The sequence below is a fragment of the Gracilinanus agilis genome, chromosome 5, assembly GCF_016433145.1.
Source record: "Gracilinanus agilis isolate LMUSP501 chromosome 5, AgileGrace, whole genome shotgun sequence".
NCBI classification, from domain to species: Eukaryota; Metazoa; Chordata; class Mammalia; order Didelphimorphia; family Didelphidae; genus Gracilinanus; species Gracilinanus agilis.
This window is the reverse complement of record NC_058134.1, coordinates 285,286,245-285,300,206: the sequence shown is the minus strand read 5'-3', so window position 1 is coordinate 285,300,206 and position 13,962 is coordinate 285,286,245. Positions and strand designations below refer to the sequence as shown.

At 34.1% G+C, this 13,962-nt stretch overlaps 1 protein-coding gene across 1 annotated transcript; it reads left to right on the top strand.

The window, feature by feature from the left end:
- Positions 1 to 12,524: 12,524 nt before the first annotated feature.
- LOC123248930 (olfactory receptor 6C74-like) lies at positions 12,525 to 13,463 on the top strand. Its single transcript, XM_044677845.1, has one exon. The coding sequence runs from the start codon at positions 12,525 to 12,527 to the stop codon at positions 13,461 to 13,463; it is 939 nt and encodes a 312-aa protein (XP_044533780.1).
- Positions 13,464 to 13,962: the final 499 nt, after the last annotated feature.

Below are 13,962 nucleotides of genomic sequence, written 5' to 3'. Positions count from 1 at the left end.
TGAACTGAGAGAGGGTCTTTCAATCTGAGATATTTCGGTTAGTGGGAGATTTGTGGTGGTGGTGAGGGTAGCCCTTAAGTCAACTTGAATTACCAGCAAACTCCTCTGACCAATTTCAAAGTCCCTGATCCTGTGATACCTTTATACTGAGTAACTTGTTCCTAATTTATATTCTAAGAAGAAACAACAACATCCTTCAGCAAATAATCTAATTTGGGTGAACTAGTCTGGCCCTGCCAGGCTGACAACTGGCAATTATCAATTAAGAAATGATAATTCTGATTACCTTCAATTCAAGTACCATCTTTGTCAGTATTGGCTTAGATCAAGAACTTCCTGTTTCCCTCTTTCCCAGTTATTCATCCTGCTCCCCTGCTAAGCCTGAAGCATATTAAATCTTTGAACTTTCCTAGATTGATGTCAACTTTATATTGAGGCTTAGTGATTGTATCCCTAGGACATTTGAGGGAAAGGAGAATAGTAACATTCATAACAAGATATAATCCGCAGCCAAACTCTAGCATTATCCTACTAGGCCAGATTAGTCAGTTAGAAGTATCTGTACAATTCTATTCACGGATTCTTCATTTGGCTGGCTATTCTGGGACACTGTTATTCTGAAGTTGAGTGTAAGCAGGTTCAATACAACTATCTTGTGGGCCCTTTGTGTTTCACTATCACAACTTAAGTGTTTCACTTAAGTATCACCCACACACACACTCAGCTTCAGCTCCTCATATCACCAGGACCTTTATAACAGTGGGGAAGACATTTATCCCCATCTCCCTCTACCAAAACCCATTAATTACTATTTTGGTGAAGAAGCAGGTGGGATTTGCATATGTTTTTTCATATACTCATTTTTTTTCACATACTCCAGCTAAAAGGAAAGCTACGGAGAGTAGAGTTTCCTAATCCATAAGACAGTAATGATTATAGCAGTGAAAGAGTATCCATGCAACATATAGATGTGACATACATTCATCTACATCAGTGATTCCCAAAGTGGGTGCTACTGCCTCCTGGTGGGTGCTGCAGTGATCCAGGGTGGCAGTGATGGCCACAGGTACATTTATCTTTCCTATTAATTGCAATTAAAATTAAAAAAAATAATTTCCAGGGAGATAAGTAATATTTTTTTCTGGAAAGGGGGTGGTAGGCCAAAAAAGTTTGGGAACCACTGATCTACATGAACCAAGAGGAGTGTTTGTAGACAATGTGCTGGAGTTTTTCTATCATTTTTAGAGTAAAGGAGTATTGGAAAGGTTTCAAGGAATTTCCAGGTAACATGATTCTACAATCAAGCCTTCTAATGAAAAAGAGATTTATTGCATTATGCCAGTATTTAGGATTGCCTCAAGAGGAATCAAAAGAACAAACATTTGAAGATATGACATTTGGGAATAAAAACGAGACTTCCTAAGAATTATGTCTCTTGGGGAAAGAAAAAGAAAATGTGCTTCCTAAAAATTAGGGATAAAGGTCTAAATCTATGACATTCTGGAAAGAACAGAAGATCTATACCTTGCTCTTCCCACCATTACTAAAAATGATGGACCATGTAGTTCTAGTGTGAAGGGACGTGAAGTTACTATCTAGTAGCATAACGCTATATTTATATTCTAGAAACAACCCAAAGTATGCAGTATGCAGACTAATGGAGTCAGGAAAGGACTGTAAAGCCCTATGGTAAAGTCTGTGGGAATATCGAAGTGTTGTATTACTAAGTACTTTAAAGTTCAGTTTTCTTCTGAACTTTGAAAGTTGTCTCAAAAGTAGCATCAAGATCAAGCATTTTAAGAGACGACATTCTAAAATGAAGAGATTTCTTGAGATTAGAATGTGCTCTTGATGCTTTGATATCTCTCTATGACTTAAGAATCTTTTGTATTTTCTTTGGAATGAAATAAAAGTTGTTTTTTTCTTATCCTCCATCTGATATAAATTAACTGCATTAATTACTTGGATAATTGACAAGCTACCTTCAGAAATTACTCAGAAACAACTGCAATGATGACTGAAGTTTCAGTGAGTAGACTCAGCCCATGTATGTCCAAAGTTTAATATGATATATTTATGGGAGGAAACCCCAAAACAAGAAAGATGAAACATGATGAAGACAATATGGCTAAAGATAAGTGAATGAAGAAACAAGAACTACTCTAATGGGAGAATATTCTGGACCAGGTTAGAAGGAATAACTAGGAGAGAGTTCCTGGGAACAGATAACAAAGTCAAGAGATACATAGAATGTTGGGAATTTTAATTATCTAGATCCTTATTTCAAGTACAAAAATCGATTTGAAATATGGCATTTAAGGATCAGTTAAAGCAGTTAGTGAATGTTTAGCCTGGAGAATAAAACCCATTGGAATGATTTGAAATTGTCAACTGGAAGTATATTTATAGGTGTAATGGCTGGCAGATATAGCCATATTGGATTTGGAGATGACAGACAGTTAACATCATGGAACAAAGAACCCATCCACGTAGCATGAGGCTGACACATGTCAAGACAGTTGAGGAGTCTCTATATAAACCCAGACTGGAACAGCCTCAGGGCTCACTTTTCTGGGACTTGGGTGGCAGGTGGTCAGGGCCTCAGGCAGTGGGTAGATTTTGGTTTAGGCAGGTGGAGACTATAATCTACTTTCCTAATCAGAATTGTTCACCTCTATTAATAAGGCAATTTAGTCTCAATCATTCTTCAATATTATCCAAGAAGAACAACTGTACCGAACATCTGTAGCAATTTCTGGGCAGGCTTGACTCTCAAAGTCTTATTTGGACTCAGCATATAGGTTGGACTTTCAACTACAATGACCTGAAGTCAAGATACACATATTTATCTTAGAGATTATTCAGGGTTTACTAATTCCACTCTCCTAGCATTCAATTTACCCTTTCCTCCATTTTTTACCCAAAAAACCATGTTAAATCTTAAAAGGCTTCAAACAGTATTTCATTTCATAAATTAACAGCTCACCTTGTGTATGACTGAAGTTGTCCTTAATTCAATTTCAGTCAGATCCAGGAATGACCTTAGCTAGTCTATCTATTTTAGGATTAAACTGAAGCTTGAGTTAACAAACTGTTTGGGATTCAGTGGGTTAAGATTCACTATCCAGTGTCCTTACAACACCTACTATTTCTCTGGCTTGACTTGTTACTGTTTGTTTAAAATTCAGGGAAGTGTCTAGCAGGCACCTATGGACATATGGGGGACCTTGAAACTACATTTCCTATGATTCCTCATGGCAAACAGGAAGTATGATGATGTAAGAGAGGGGATAAATCTCCTGGGTGAGGAAGAAGTCACTCTCTTAGCTAGCAGGCGCGGGAAGAGATGAAAGGTAAAAATGGTGGAAGCAATGTGAATTCTTACAGGCGCATGGTCTAATGATTTTATCCCTATCAGCATGGCTTTAATTAAAATATTAATTTATATTATTATATCAGTCTTTATCATTTTTAATCATAACATTACTAAGTGCCTGTAACTATTGACAAGATTCCATCCTCACATTCAATGATGGAGTCTGCTGTCAAGGAGCTGCTTGGGATTGTCTCTCTCCTTTGCAGTTTTTAAATCTCAGTGCCCTCATTATATCACTTAAGTAATAGAATCAAATTATTAACATAACACAGGACAAGTTACTCTTTATAGGTGTCATGTGGAAGGATTAGTCTTGTTCTAATTGACTTGGAACTAAGAGCACTGAATTGGAGATGTACAGAAAGGCAAATTTCACCTGTATATGGAAACTCTTATGAATTACAGTTGCCTGAATGTGGAATCAGTTGCATTATGAGAAAATGAGTCTCCTATAACCAAATGTCATCGGAAAGAGTATTGGCAATCTAGCTAAAATACTGAAAAATAATTTTTGCATGTTAAAACTTTTAGTAATGTTTATAGTAGTATTCCTTTTCACTGGATTGTACTAACTTTGGTAACAAGATGAGAGTTGCTTTCTTTTTTCCTGTGTCTGTGTGTTTAAAGTTACATAATGTTGGTTTGAATTATATCACTCTAAAATGCAGAATGCTGATTTTTATTGGAAGGAAATAAGTGTAAGGCCCTTTGAGGGAATTCTCCCCTTTCAAGAAATCACTTCTGATTGGTCAAAGAGCAAGCCACAATCCCCGTAGGCTTTGGCCATACTCAGAAATAAATGAGTAACAATTGATTAACAAACCATGAGCAATAACAATTAATGTTGCTATTATAGATTCTTATCCCATGCTATTTCTATCTAATCTCTTTCTTCCTACAGAAAGAGGAAGTAAGGTGGAACTTTTCTTTGGGCCTGGCACCTTCAATCCCTTGGGTGCATATTCCTTGAGGGAAGAGGAAAAGGAAGTACAGTATGAGATAGGATTTCCATTTCTGGTTACATTTGTGCAACTTCCCCCTTTAGCTGAACTGTTCCTTGCTTAATTTTTAGTCTTTGGAGGTTATAGTAGAGGAAAAACAGAAGCTTTCTGCCTTCCAGCTTTTGCTCCACATATCTTCTGCTGTATATTATGGAGTAAATTATATAACATAAAGAGATGTGAAAAATCATTATAGAGAAGGGAGGATGCGGGTGGTAATGGGCAATGCTTAAACTTTAATCTCATTGTAACTGGCACAGAGAGGCTAAAACAAATATATTCAATAGAGTATAGAATTCTATCTTACTCCACAGAGAAGTAGAAGGGGAAGAAGATAAGGAAAGAGGAAGGGGAAAGTAGTGGTAGTGGGACGTGACAAAAAACAAAATACTGGTGAAGAGGAACAGAGAGAAAGGGTATAGAGAAGGATTTAAAGGGGATAATATGATGGAGGGCAATACACAGTTAGTAATCATAATGCTGAATGTAAGTGGGATGGACTCATCCATAAAAAAGAAGCAGATAGCAGAGGGGATTTTAAAAAGTATTGTACTATACGTTGTTTACAAGAAACACATTTGAGGCAGGGTGACACAAACAGATTCAAGGTAAAAGGTTGAAACAGAATTTATTATGCATCATCTAAAATAAAAAAGGCAGGAATAGTAATCATAATACCAAACAAAACTAAAGTAGAAGCTGATCTGATTAAAAGAGATAAGGAAGGGAATTACATTTTGGTAAAGGGTACTATAAACAATGAAGTAATATCATTACTGAACATTTATGCACCAAAAGGTATAGCATCTAGATTTCTAAGGAAAAATTAAAGGAAATAGATATTAAGATCATACTAGTTGGGGGATCTCAACCTTTCTCTTTCAGAACTAGATAAATCGAACCAAAAAATAAATAAGAAAGAAATAAGGGAAGTGAATGAAATGCTAGAAAAATTAGAGTTAATAGATATCTGGAGAAAACTGAACAGAGATAAAAATGAATGTATGTTCTTCTCAGCAGCACATGGTACATATAGAAAGACAGACCACATACTAGGGCATAGATAATATTGCAAACAAATGCTGAAAGCAGAAATAATAAATGCCACTTTTTTAGGTAATGCAATAAAAGTTATACTTAAGAAGGGTTCATGGAAAGGCAAATTTAAAATTAATTAGAAACTACATAATCTAATTCTTCAAAACTGGTGGGTCAAAAAACAAAGCACAGACACAATTACAGACTTCATTAAAGAGGATAACAATAAGGTTCCAACATATCAAAATCTATGAGATATAGCCAAAGCAGTACTTGAGGAAAATGTATATCTTTGAGTGCTTATGGCAACAAAATTGAGAGAGAAGAGAGCAATGAATTGGGTTTGTAAATTAAGAAATTAGAAAAAGAACAAATTAAAAATCCCCAAATAAAAATAAAATTGGAAATCCTAAAAATTAAATAAGAAATTAATAAAATTGAAAATAAAAGTACTATTGAACTAATAAATAAGACCAAGATCTGGTACTTTAAAAAATAAGTAAAATAGGTAAAGTACTAGTTAGTTTAATTAAAAAATTAGAAATGAGAGAAGAAAATTAGCAGTATAAAAGATGAAAAGGATGATCTCACCTCTAATGAAAAGGAAATTAAAGTAATTATTAAGTACCATCTTGCCCAATGACAAGGCAATAAATATGTCAATCTAGGTGAAATGGGTTAATATTTACAAAATATAAATTTCCTAGATTAACAAAAGAGGGAATTGAATCCTCAGGGCCAGATGGATTCACAAGTGAATGCTATCAAACATTTAAAGAATGACTGACTAATCCCAATACTATACAAATTATTTGGCAAAATGAGCAATGAAGGAGTCCTTCCAAATCTTTTTTATGAAACAAATATGGTATTGATTCCAAAGCCAGACAGACCAAAAACAGAGAACAAAACTAATGAACATAGATGCAAAAATTTTAAACAAAATACTAGCAAAAAGACTCCAGCAAGTTATCATGAGGATTATCTACTATGACCAGGTGGGATTTATATCGGGAATGCAAGAATGGTTTAATATTAGGAAAACTATTCACATAATTGACCATATCAATAACAAAACTAACAGAAATCCCATGATTATTTCAACAGATGCAGAAAAAGCTTTTGACAAAATACAACACTCATTCCTATTGAAAACACTAGAAAGTATAGGAATAGAAGGGCCATTCCTCAAAATGACAAACAGTATATATTTAAAACGATCAGCAAGTATCATCTGCAAAGGGGACAAGTTATATACCTTCCCAATAAGTACAGGATTGAAGCATGGATGCTCATTATCACCCTATAATTTAGTATTTTACTAGGAACACTAGCAGTGGCAATTAAAAAAGAAAAAGAAATTCAAGGGATTAAAGTAGACAATGAGGAAACTAAACTCTTTGCAGATGATATGATAATATACTTAAAGAATCCTAGAGTGTCAACTAAAAGGGTGGTGGAAATAATTAACAACTTTAGCAAAGTTTCAGGATATAAGATAAACCCATAAAAATAATCAGTATTTCCATATGTTTCCAACAAAACTCAGCAGTAGGATTTAGTGAAACTCTATTTAAAATCACTCTAGACAATATAAACTATTTAGGAATCTATCAGCCAAGAAAAACACAGGAATTATATAAACACAACTACAAAACACTTTTTACACAATTAAAAATAGATCTAAATAATTGGGAAAAAATTAATTGCTCATGGGTAGGATGAACTAAGATAAGAAAAATGACAATCCTGCCCAAATTAATCTACTTATTCAGTGCCATACCTATGAAACTACCAAAACAGTTTTTTTTATAGAATTAGAAAAAATTATAACAAAGTCCATCTGGAAGAACAAAATATTAAGAATATCAGGGAAAATGCTGAAAAACAATGTGAAGGATGGGGACTCAGCAGTTCCAGATCTTAAATTGTACTATAAAACAGTGTTCATAAAAACAGTATGATACTGGCTAAGAGACAGAAGGGTGGATGAATGGAATGACCTCAGCAAGCTAGTGTTCAATTAATCTACAAAAACTGCTGGGAAAACTGGAAAACAATATGGAAAAATTAGGTTTAGATCAACATCTTACTGCTTATACTAAGATAAATTCAAAATAGGTAAATGACAAATATAAAGAGTGAAATTATAAGTAAATTAGATGAATATAGAATAGTATACCTGTCAGACCTGTGGGAAAGGAAGCAATTGAAGACCAAACAAGAGATAGAGAATATTACAAAATGTAAAATGGACAACTTTGATTATATCAAATTCAAAAGGTTTTGTACAAATAAAACCAATGCAACCAAAATTAGAAGGAAAGCAACAAAATCAGAAAAAAAAACATTTTTATAACAAAACTCCCTGACAAAGGTTTAATTTCCCAAATATATAAGGAATTAAGTCAAATCTACAAAAAAATCAAGTCATTCCCCAACTGACAAATGGTCAAGGGATATGAATAGGCAATTTTCACATGAAGAAATGAAAACTATCAATAATCACATGAAAAAGTGTTCTAAATCCCTTCTGATTAGAGACATGCAAATAAAAACAACTTTGAGGTACCACCTTACACCTAGCGGACTGACCAATATGGAAGCATTGGATAGTGAATAAGTGAAGGAAAGTGATAAATGTTGGAGGGGATATGGCAAAATTGGGACACTAATACACTGCTGGTGGAGTTGTGAATTGATCTAACCATTCTAGAGGGCAATTTGCAATGTTGTGCAAAGGGCTTTAAAAGAATGCTTGCCCTTTGATTCAGTCATACTACTGCTGGGTTTGTACCCCAAAAAGATAATAAGGAAAAATACTTGTACAAAAATGTTTATAGTTGTACTCTTTGTGGTAGCAAGAAATTGGAAAATGAGGGGATGTTCATCAATTTGGGAATGGCTGAACAAATTGTGTTATCTGATGTTAAATGGAATACTATTGTTCTGAAAGGAATAATGAACTGGAGGAATTCCATGTGAACTGGAAAGATCTCTAGGAATTGATACAGAGTGAAAGGAGCCAGGAGAACATTGTACACAGAGATTGATATGCTATGGCACAGTCAAATGTAATGGACTTCTTTACTAGCAGCAATGCAATGATCCAGGACAATCTGGAGGTACTTATGAGAAAGAATGCTATCCACATTCAGAGAAAGAACTTTGGGAATAGAAATAAAGAAGAAAAACATATGATCTATCACAGTGGTTCCCAAACTTTTTTGGCCTACCACCCCCTTTCCATAAAATAATATTACTTAGTGCCCCCTGGAAATTAATTTTTTTTAATTTTAATAGCAATTAATAGGACAGATATATGTATTAATGTTTCTACCTTTTTTGTAAAATACAGTAAAGAAAGGTGTAAATTAGAAACATTGAACTTTGAAATTATGAAACAATTTATTGAACTCAGAATAGATTGTAATACAAAAAAGTTAAAACATTCAAAATCATCTTAATGAGAAGGATGACCCTGGTGTGCTGCTACCAATTTAGTAATCCTTGGCTCTATTTTCATCAGCAGTAATTTTAAATCACCAGACTATTTGCAATTGGTTTCTTTTTTTGTTGTTGTTTATAAATTGGTTACTGCACTGACTCCATGTTCCACTAAATATGATGAAGGAAATGCAATTAAGATTTTTTGAATTACAGCCCATATTTCAGGATAAGTCATAGGGATCTCCTTTTGCAAATGCACCTGTGGCCATCACCACCTCCATGGACAGCTGCAGCACCTACCGGGGTGGTGGCACCCTCTTTGGGAATCACTGCTCTATCACATAGTTTGATGAGGATGTGATTAGGGTTTTGATAAAAGATCACTCTATTGTAAATATAAATAACATGCAAATAGGTTTTGAACACTGATACATGTATAGCCCAGTGGAATTGCTTGATAGCTCTGGGAAGGGGGAGGGAAGAGAGGTGAGGAAAATAATGAATTATGTAACCATGGAAAAATATTATAAATAAAAGTATTTAATTTAATTTTAAAAAAAGACAGTAGATTGAGATGAAACTCACAAGTACTTTGGTCTTCTCCAGGCAAATATATAAAGCATAAAGCTATGAAGAAAAGTTGTAACTGAATACTTTCAGACACTTAATTGGCAATGTGAAATCAAAGTTCAATGATAAGAACACATTTAAAACAATAAACATCCATGCAATATCTGTCTGTACACATTTCATTCAACTTAAAATGAATATATTTTATCCACTTGTGAAATAAAACATATTTAAAAATAAATAGAAAAGAATAATAGTAGATAACTAATTCATCCCAGGACCATTTTTTTCTAATGCTCATTGAACTAAATGAGATTAATGAAATATTACTACTACTAATGGAAATAATAAATGGAAGTGTAATGGTCAGGACCAGTCTGTGAGACTCTAGGAAACTCATCTTTTTCAGTGATCCAGACAACTCTCTAGACAATTAATTGCCAAAAAGTTTCTAATTTATTGGGATGGAAAGAGTTTCCTGATAAGGAAGCTCTCTACAATGATGAAACCATAATACCAAACCTCAAATAGTCAAGGTAGGATATCACATGCTGGGAATAGAGGAAATTTCCTGTTCTCAGGAACTTAAGAATTTAGTTACAAGGATCAGCCCCTGTGTTAGCTTATAAAGATGCCAAAACAAAAAGTGTCATAATTTAAAAACTTTCAATTTCAAAGGACAAGAAATACCCACAAGATAGAATATATGTGTGGAAATGATTCCTTCATCTGAAATTTTCCTAAAAACTAATTTTTGTCTCTCTTATCAAAATCACATTCTACTTTCTATTATAGTTAGTTTTATATATGTTATAACTCTCTTCTCAGATTCAGAGGACATAGGAATCTTAGCCAAAGTTACCTTCCCCCATAGCATTCAGAACATAGATTTCCATAATTTTAGATAACAGTTTATTGGACAATGTATGTAATTGCCCAAAACACCTGCCCTTTGATGTTGTCCACTTTACCATAGTTTGTCTCTCTATATCCTGCTCACCTGTCTCTGTGGACTCCATCCCCTAAGTTCCACATTTGAAATTCTCACAAAAGTCAATTAGGCTGGGGATTCATTAGCAACTTCTGAATAGATCCCTAGGGCCACTTGTTTGTTCATGAAAGTAACCGTGTATTTAAAAAGCACCAGATAAGAAATGCCTAATTCTTGTAGACTCAAGATTTTTTAAAGATAAAACAAATCTCCCTGTCTAAGGAAGAGCATTATATATTATATTCTTATAATAGTGATGCTGCCATAGCATCTCCCATATGATAAATAGTTTGTTCCTTCTACATTTATGAAGTCCAGGAAATTATGTTCCACTGTTATAAAAAGGACAATTTCCCGAAACCTCAGATCTGGCACCATGCCTCAGTGGATGAATAATTTCCTACTTTGATGATTTCTGTGGATATGTATATGCATTTGTGAGAGTGCACTTATGCAAGAGACAGAAGTAGATGGGTTATATAAGTGACTTGAGTTTCCTCAAGTTTAGGATCAATCCATCCCATTTCTACAGTAAACATTAAGTTCTAATTAAATCATCAAAAAGGCTTTCATAAAAGTGAGTATGTTCTTTGTATATTTTCTCCAGGTTTTCATTTTTCTCTGTGCTATGAATGGAGGATATGTGAAATATGGGTATTCTTGCAATTATTATTCTCCCCATGAAAACCTGAACTAACATGTCTGTGAGGTCTGCAGAAAAGGATAGTAAGTTAAAGAATCACTTGATTATGTATTTGTCACTTGGACAAAAAGGGTAAATACAGTCTGCTTTTTGTAGGTTTTCTTCAATTGTTGGAAATGCATTGAAGACATATGGAGAACAGAAAGGATTAGAAAATAATTGTTTTCTGCAAAAACCTTTCTCATGGAGAAAAGTCAATGAATAGGGAAGTGAAGATTGTGTGTGCATGTGTGTGTTGAGAAATTGAAAACATAGTTTGAGGAGGGTCAAGATAAGTTTTTTTTTCCCTTCTAAAGGATGAAGGAGACTTTAGTATATTTGTAGGTAGGAGACAAGAAACCATTAGAATTTGAAGTTTAGATAACAATCTGTGGGAGATGATCAGAGGGAATGAGATCAAGGGCACTTGTAAAGATAATTTAAAAAATGAAAAAGCCTTTGGCTTGCATTTTTATACTGCTTTAAGGTATGATACACTATAAGAAAACTTTTATTACCATTTTACTCTAATATCTCCTTATAGCATGGTGGTGAAATTGCTTTCTTTAAGGCTATACTTAAAAAATGCAATCTCTGTAATCCCTAAAAAGCCATAAAGACATTAAGTGTGGACCTGAAAGTAGATTGTGTGTTTGTGATCAAAGTGAAATGAGAGCTAAAAGCAAAACACTTGGTAACCATAGTAACCTAAAAAAATTTTATTTTATTTTTTTTGGTCACTATTACAAATGAACTTTCTACCATGGTGTAAAAGAGAAAGATCCATATCAATATACTACATATGAAGTATCTTGGTGACTTGGGGGATAGACAAATTAGTTCAGGCTCAGATATACTTCCAAGTTGTTTGACCTTGGAGAATCACTAATTTCCAATTGCCCAGCCCTTACTGTCCTTCTCGTTTGAAAACAGATGATTAGTATTGATTCTAAGATATAAGGTAAGTTTTTTTAAAGTAAAATAAATAAACACATGATATTCTCAGATAACTGAAAAATACTTGTCCCATAGTTACATATTTCCCACTCATAAAAACTCAGGAGTAAAACTTAATTTTCCACCAACAGATGATTCACTTGATGAATTGTCACACATTAATTGGCTACCTTAATTTTTAACCTTTCAGCTGACTTGTGATGGCTCATTATTTGTCTTATCTCCTCAGGGAATGAAAACTTACTTTCATTTTGGTATATATATCATAATAGGAAAGGTCAATCTAATGAAGAACCACTAGTTACAAAGATAAAGATCATTTTTTTACAATACTACATGCATTGTTCTCTCCCCATTAGATTTGATAATCAATAGTAATCATGCTCTTGGGTATCATGTATTTTCTGATTGGATTTTTCCTATTTTCACTCTAGGTATGGTAAAAATCTAACATCAATAATGAGAAATCGTACAACAGTGACAGTGTTTATCCTCTTAGGATTGACAGATGATCCTCAATGGAAGATTGTACTTTTCCTCTTTCTGTTCCTTACATATATATTAAGTGTTGCTGGCAACTTGACTATCATTCTTCTCACCTTGTTGGACACCCATCTCAAGACTCCCATGTACTTTTTCCTTCGAAATTTTTCTCTCCTGGAAATTTCTTATACAACTGTGTGCATCCCTAAATTTCTTGTTAGCATTGCAACTGGGGACAAAACCATTACCTATAATTGTTGTGCTGTTCAATTATTTTTTGCCTTCCTTCTTGGGGCATCTGAATTTTATCTTCTGGCTGCCATGTCCTATGACCGTTATGTTGCCATTTGTAAGCCTCTACATTACACAACCATTATGAGCAGCAAAGTCTGCATGAAGCTTGTTCTTAGCTCTTGGGTATCTGGCTTCCTCATTATCTTTCCAGGCCTTATTGCAGGCCTCCAACTGGATTTCTGTGCCTCCAATGCCATCGATCATTTCTATTGTGACACTGCTCCCATGTTGCAGCTCTCCTGCACAGACACTGAATTCCTTGAACTCCTCAGTTTCATCTTAGCTTTAGTGACACTCTTAGTTACTTTAACACTAGTGATTCTATCTTATGTTCACATTGCCCTGACAATCCTGAGAATTCCATCTGCTAGTCAGAGGAAAAAGGCTTTTTCTACCTGTTCCTCTCACATGATTGTCCTCTCCCTCTCCTATGGCAGCTGCATTTTCATGTATATTAAACCCTCAGCTAAGGAAAGAATATCTTTAACCAAAGGAATATCTTTACTCAATACTTCAGTTGCCCCTCTATTAAACCCCTTTATTTACACCCTAAGGAACCAGCAAGTGAGGCAAGCTTTTAAGGATGCAATCCAGAGAGCAGCACCTTTTTCAAACAAATAATATGTGATCTATATAAGGAACAGAAATAACACAAAATGAAATGGGAAAATCTGTCTTTGTTTGCTTTCATGGACCATGTTCTCTTATTAACTTCTCCCATTTTTCTCTCCAAACTTTCCCGAGGTATACCTTTTGCTTCCTTCTCTTAGAGATTTTCTCAAATCCTATCCTATTCTATGGATTTCTGAATGAAATGCAACTTTGTTTAGAATTGTTTTTATATTATCTATTTAGTATAATAGTTTGCCAGAATCAATCATTATTTAATAATTAATGTTATGTATAAATCATTAAACACAATACATGCAGAGTGGTGCCTTTTTATGACCTCTAAGAAATGCCTTTCTTCTCTTTATTCCATCTGTTATTTTGCATAATTCTATTCTTCCTGAGACATATAAAAGTGAATGCTCTACAAATAAATCATCAATGTTACTGTTTGCCTAGGGAAAACAACAAAAAATAAAGCAAAATAAAGTGATAACTTGCTCTCTTAGTA

Bases quoted from the DNA above. Each gene is read 5' to 3' on its own strand.
- LOC123248930 (XM_044677845.1), top strand. From the start codon at position 12,525: ATGAGAAATCGTACAACAGTGACAGTGTTTATCCTCTTAGGATTGACA.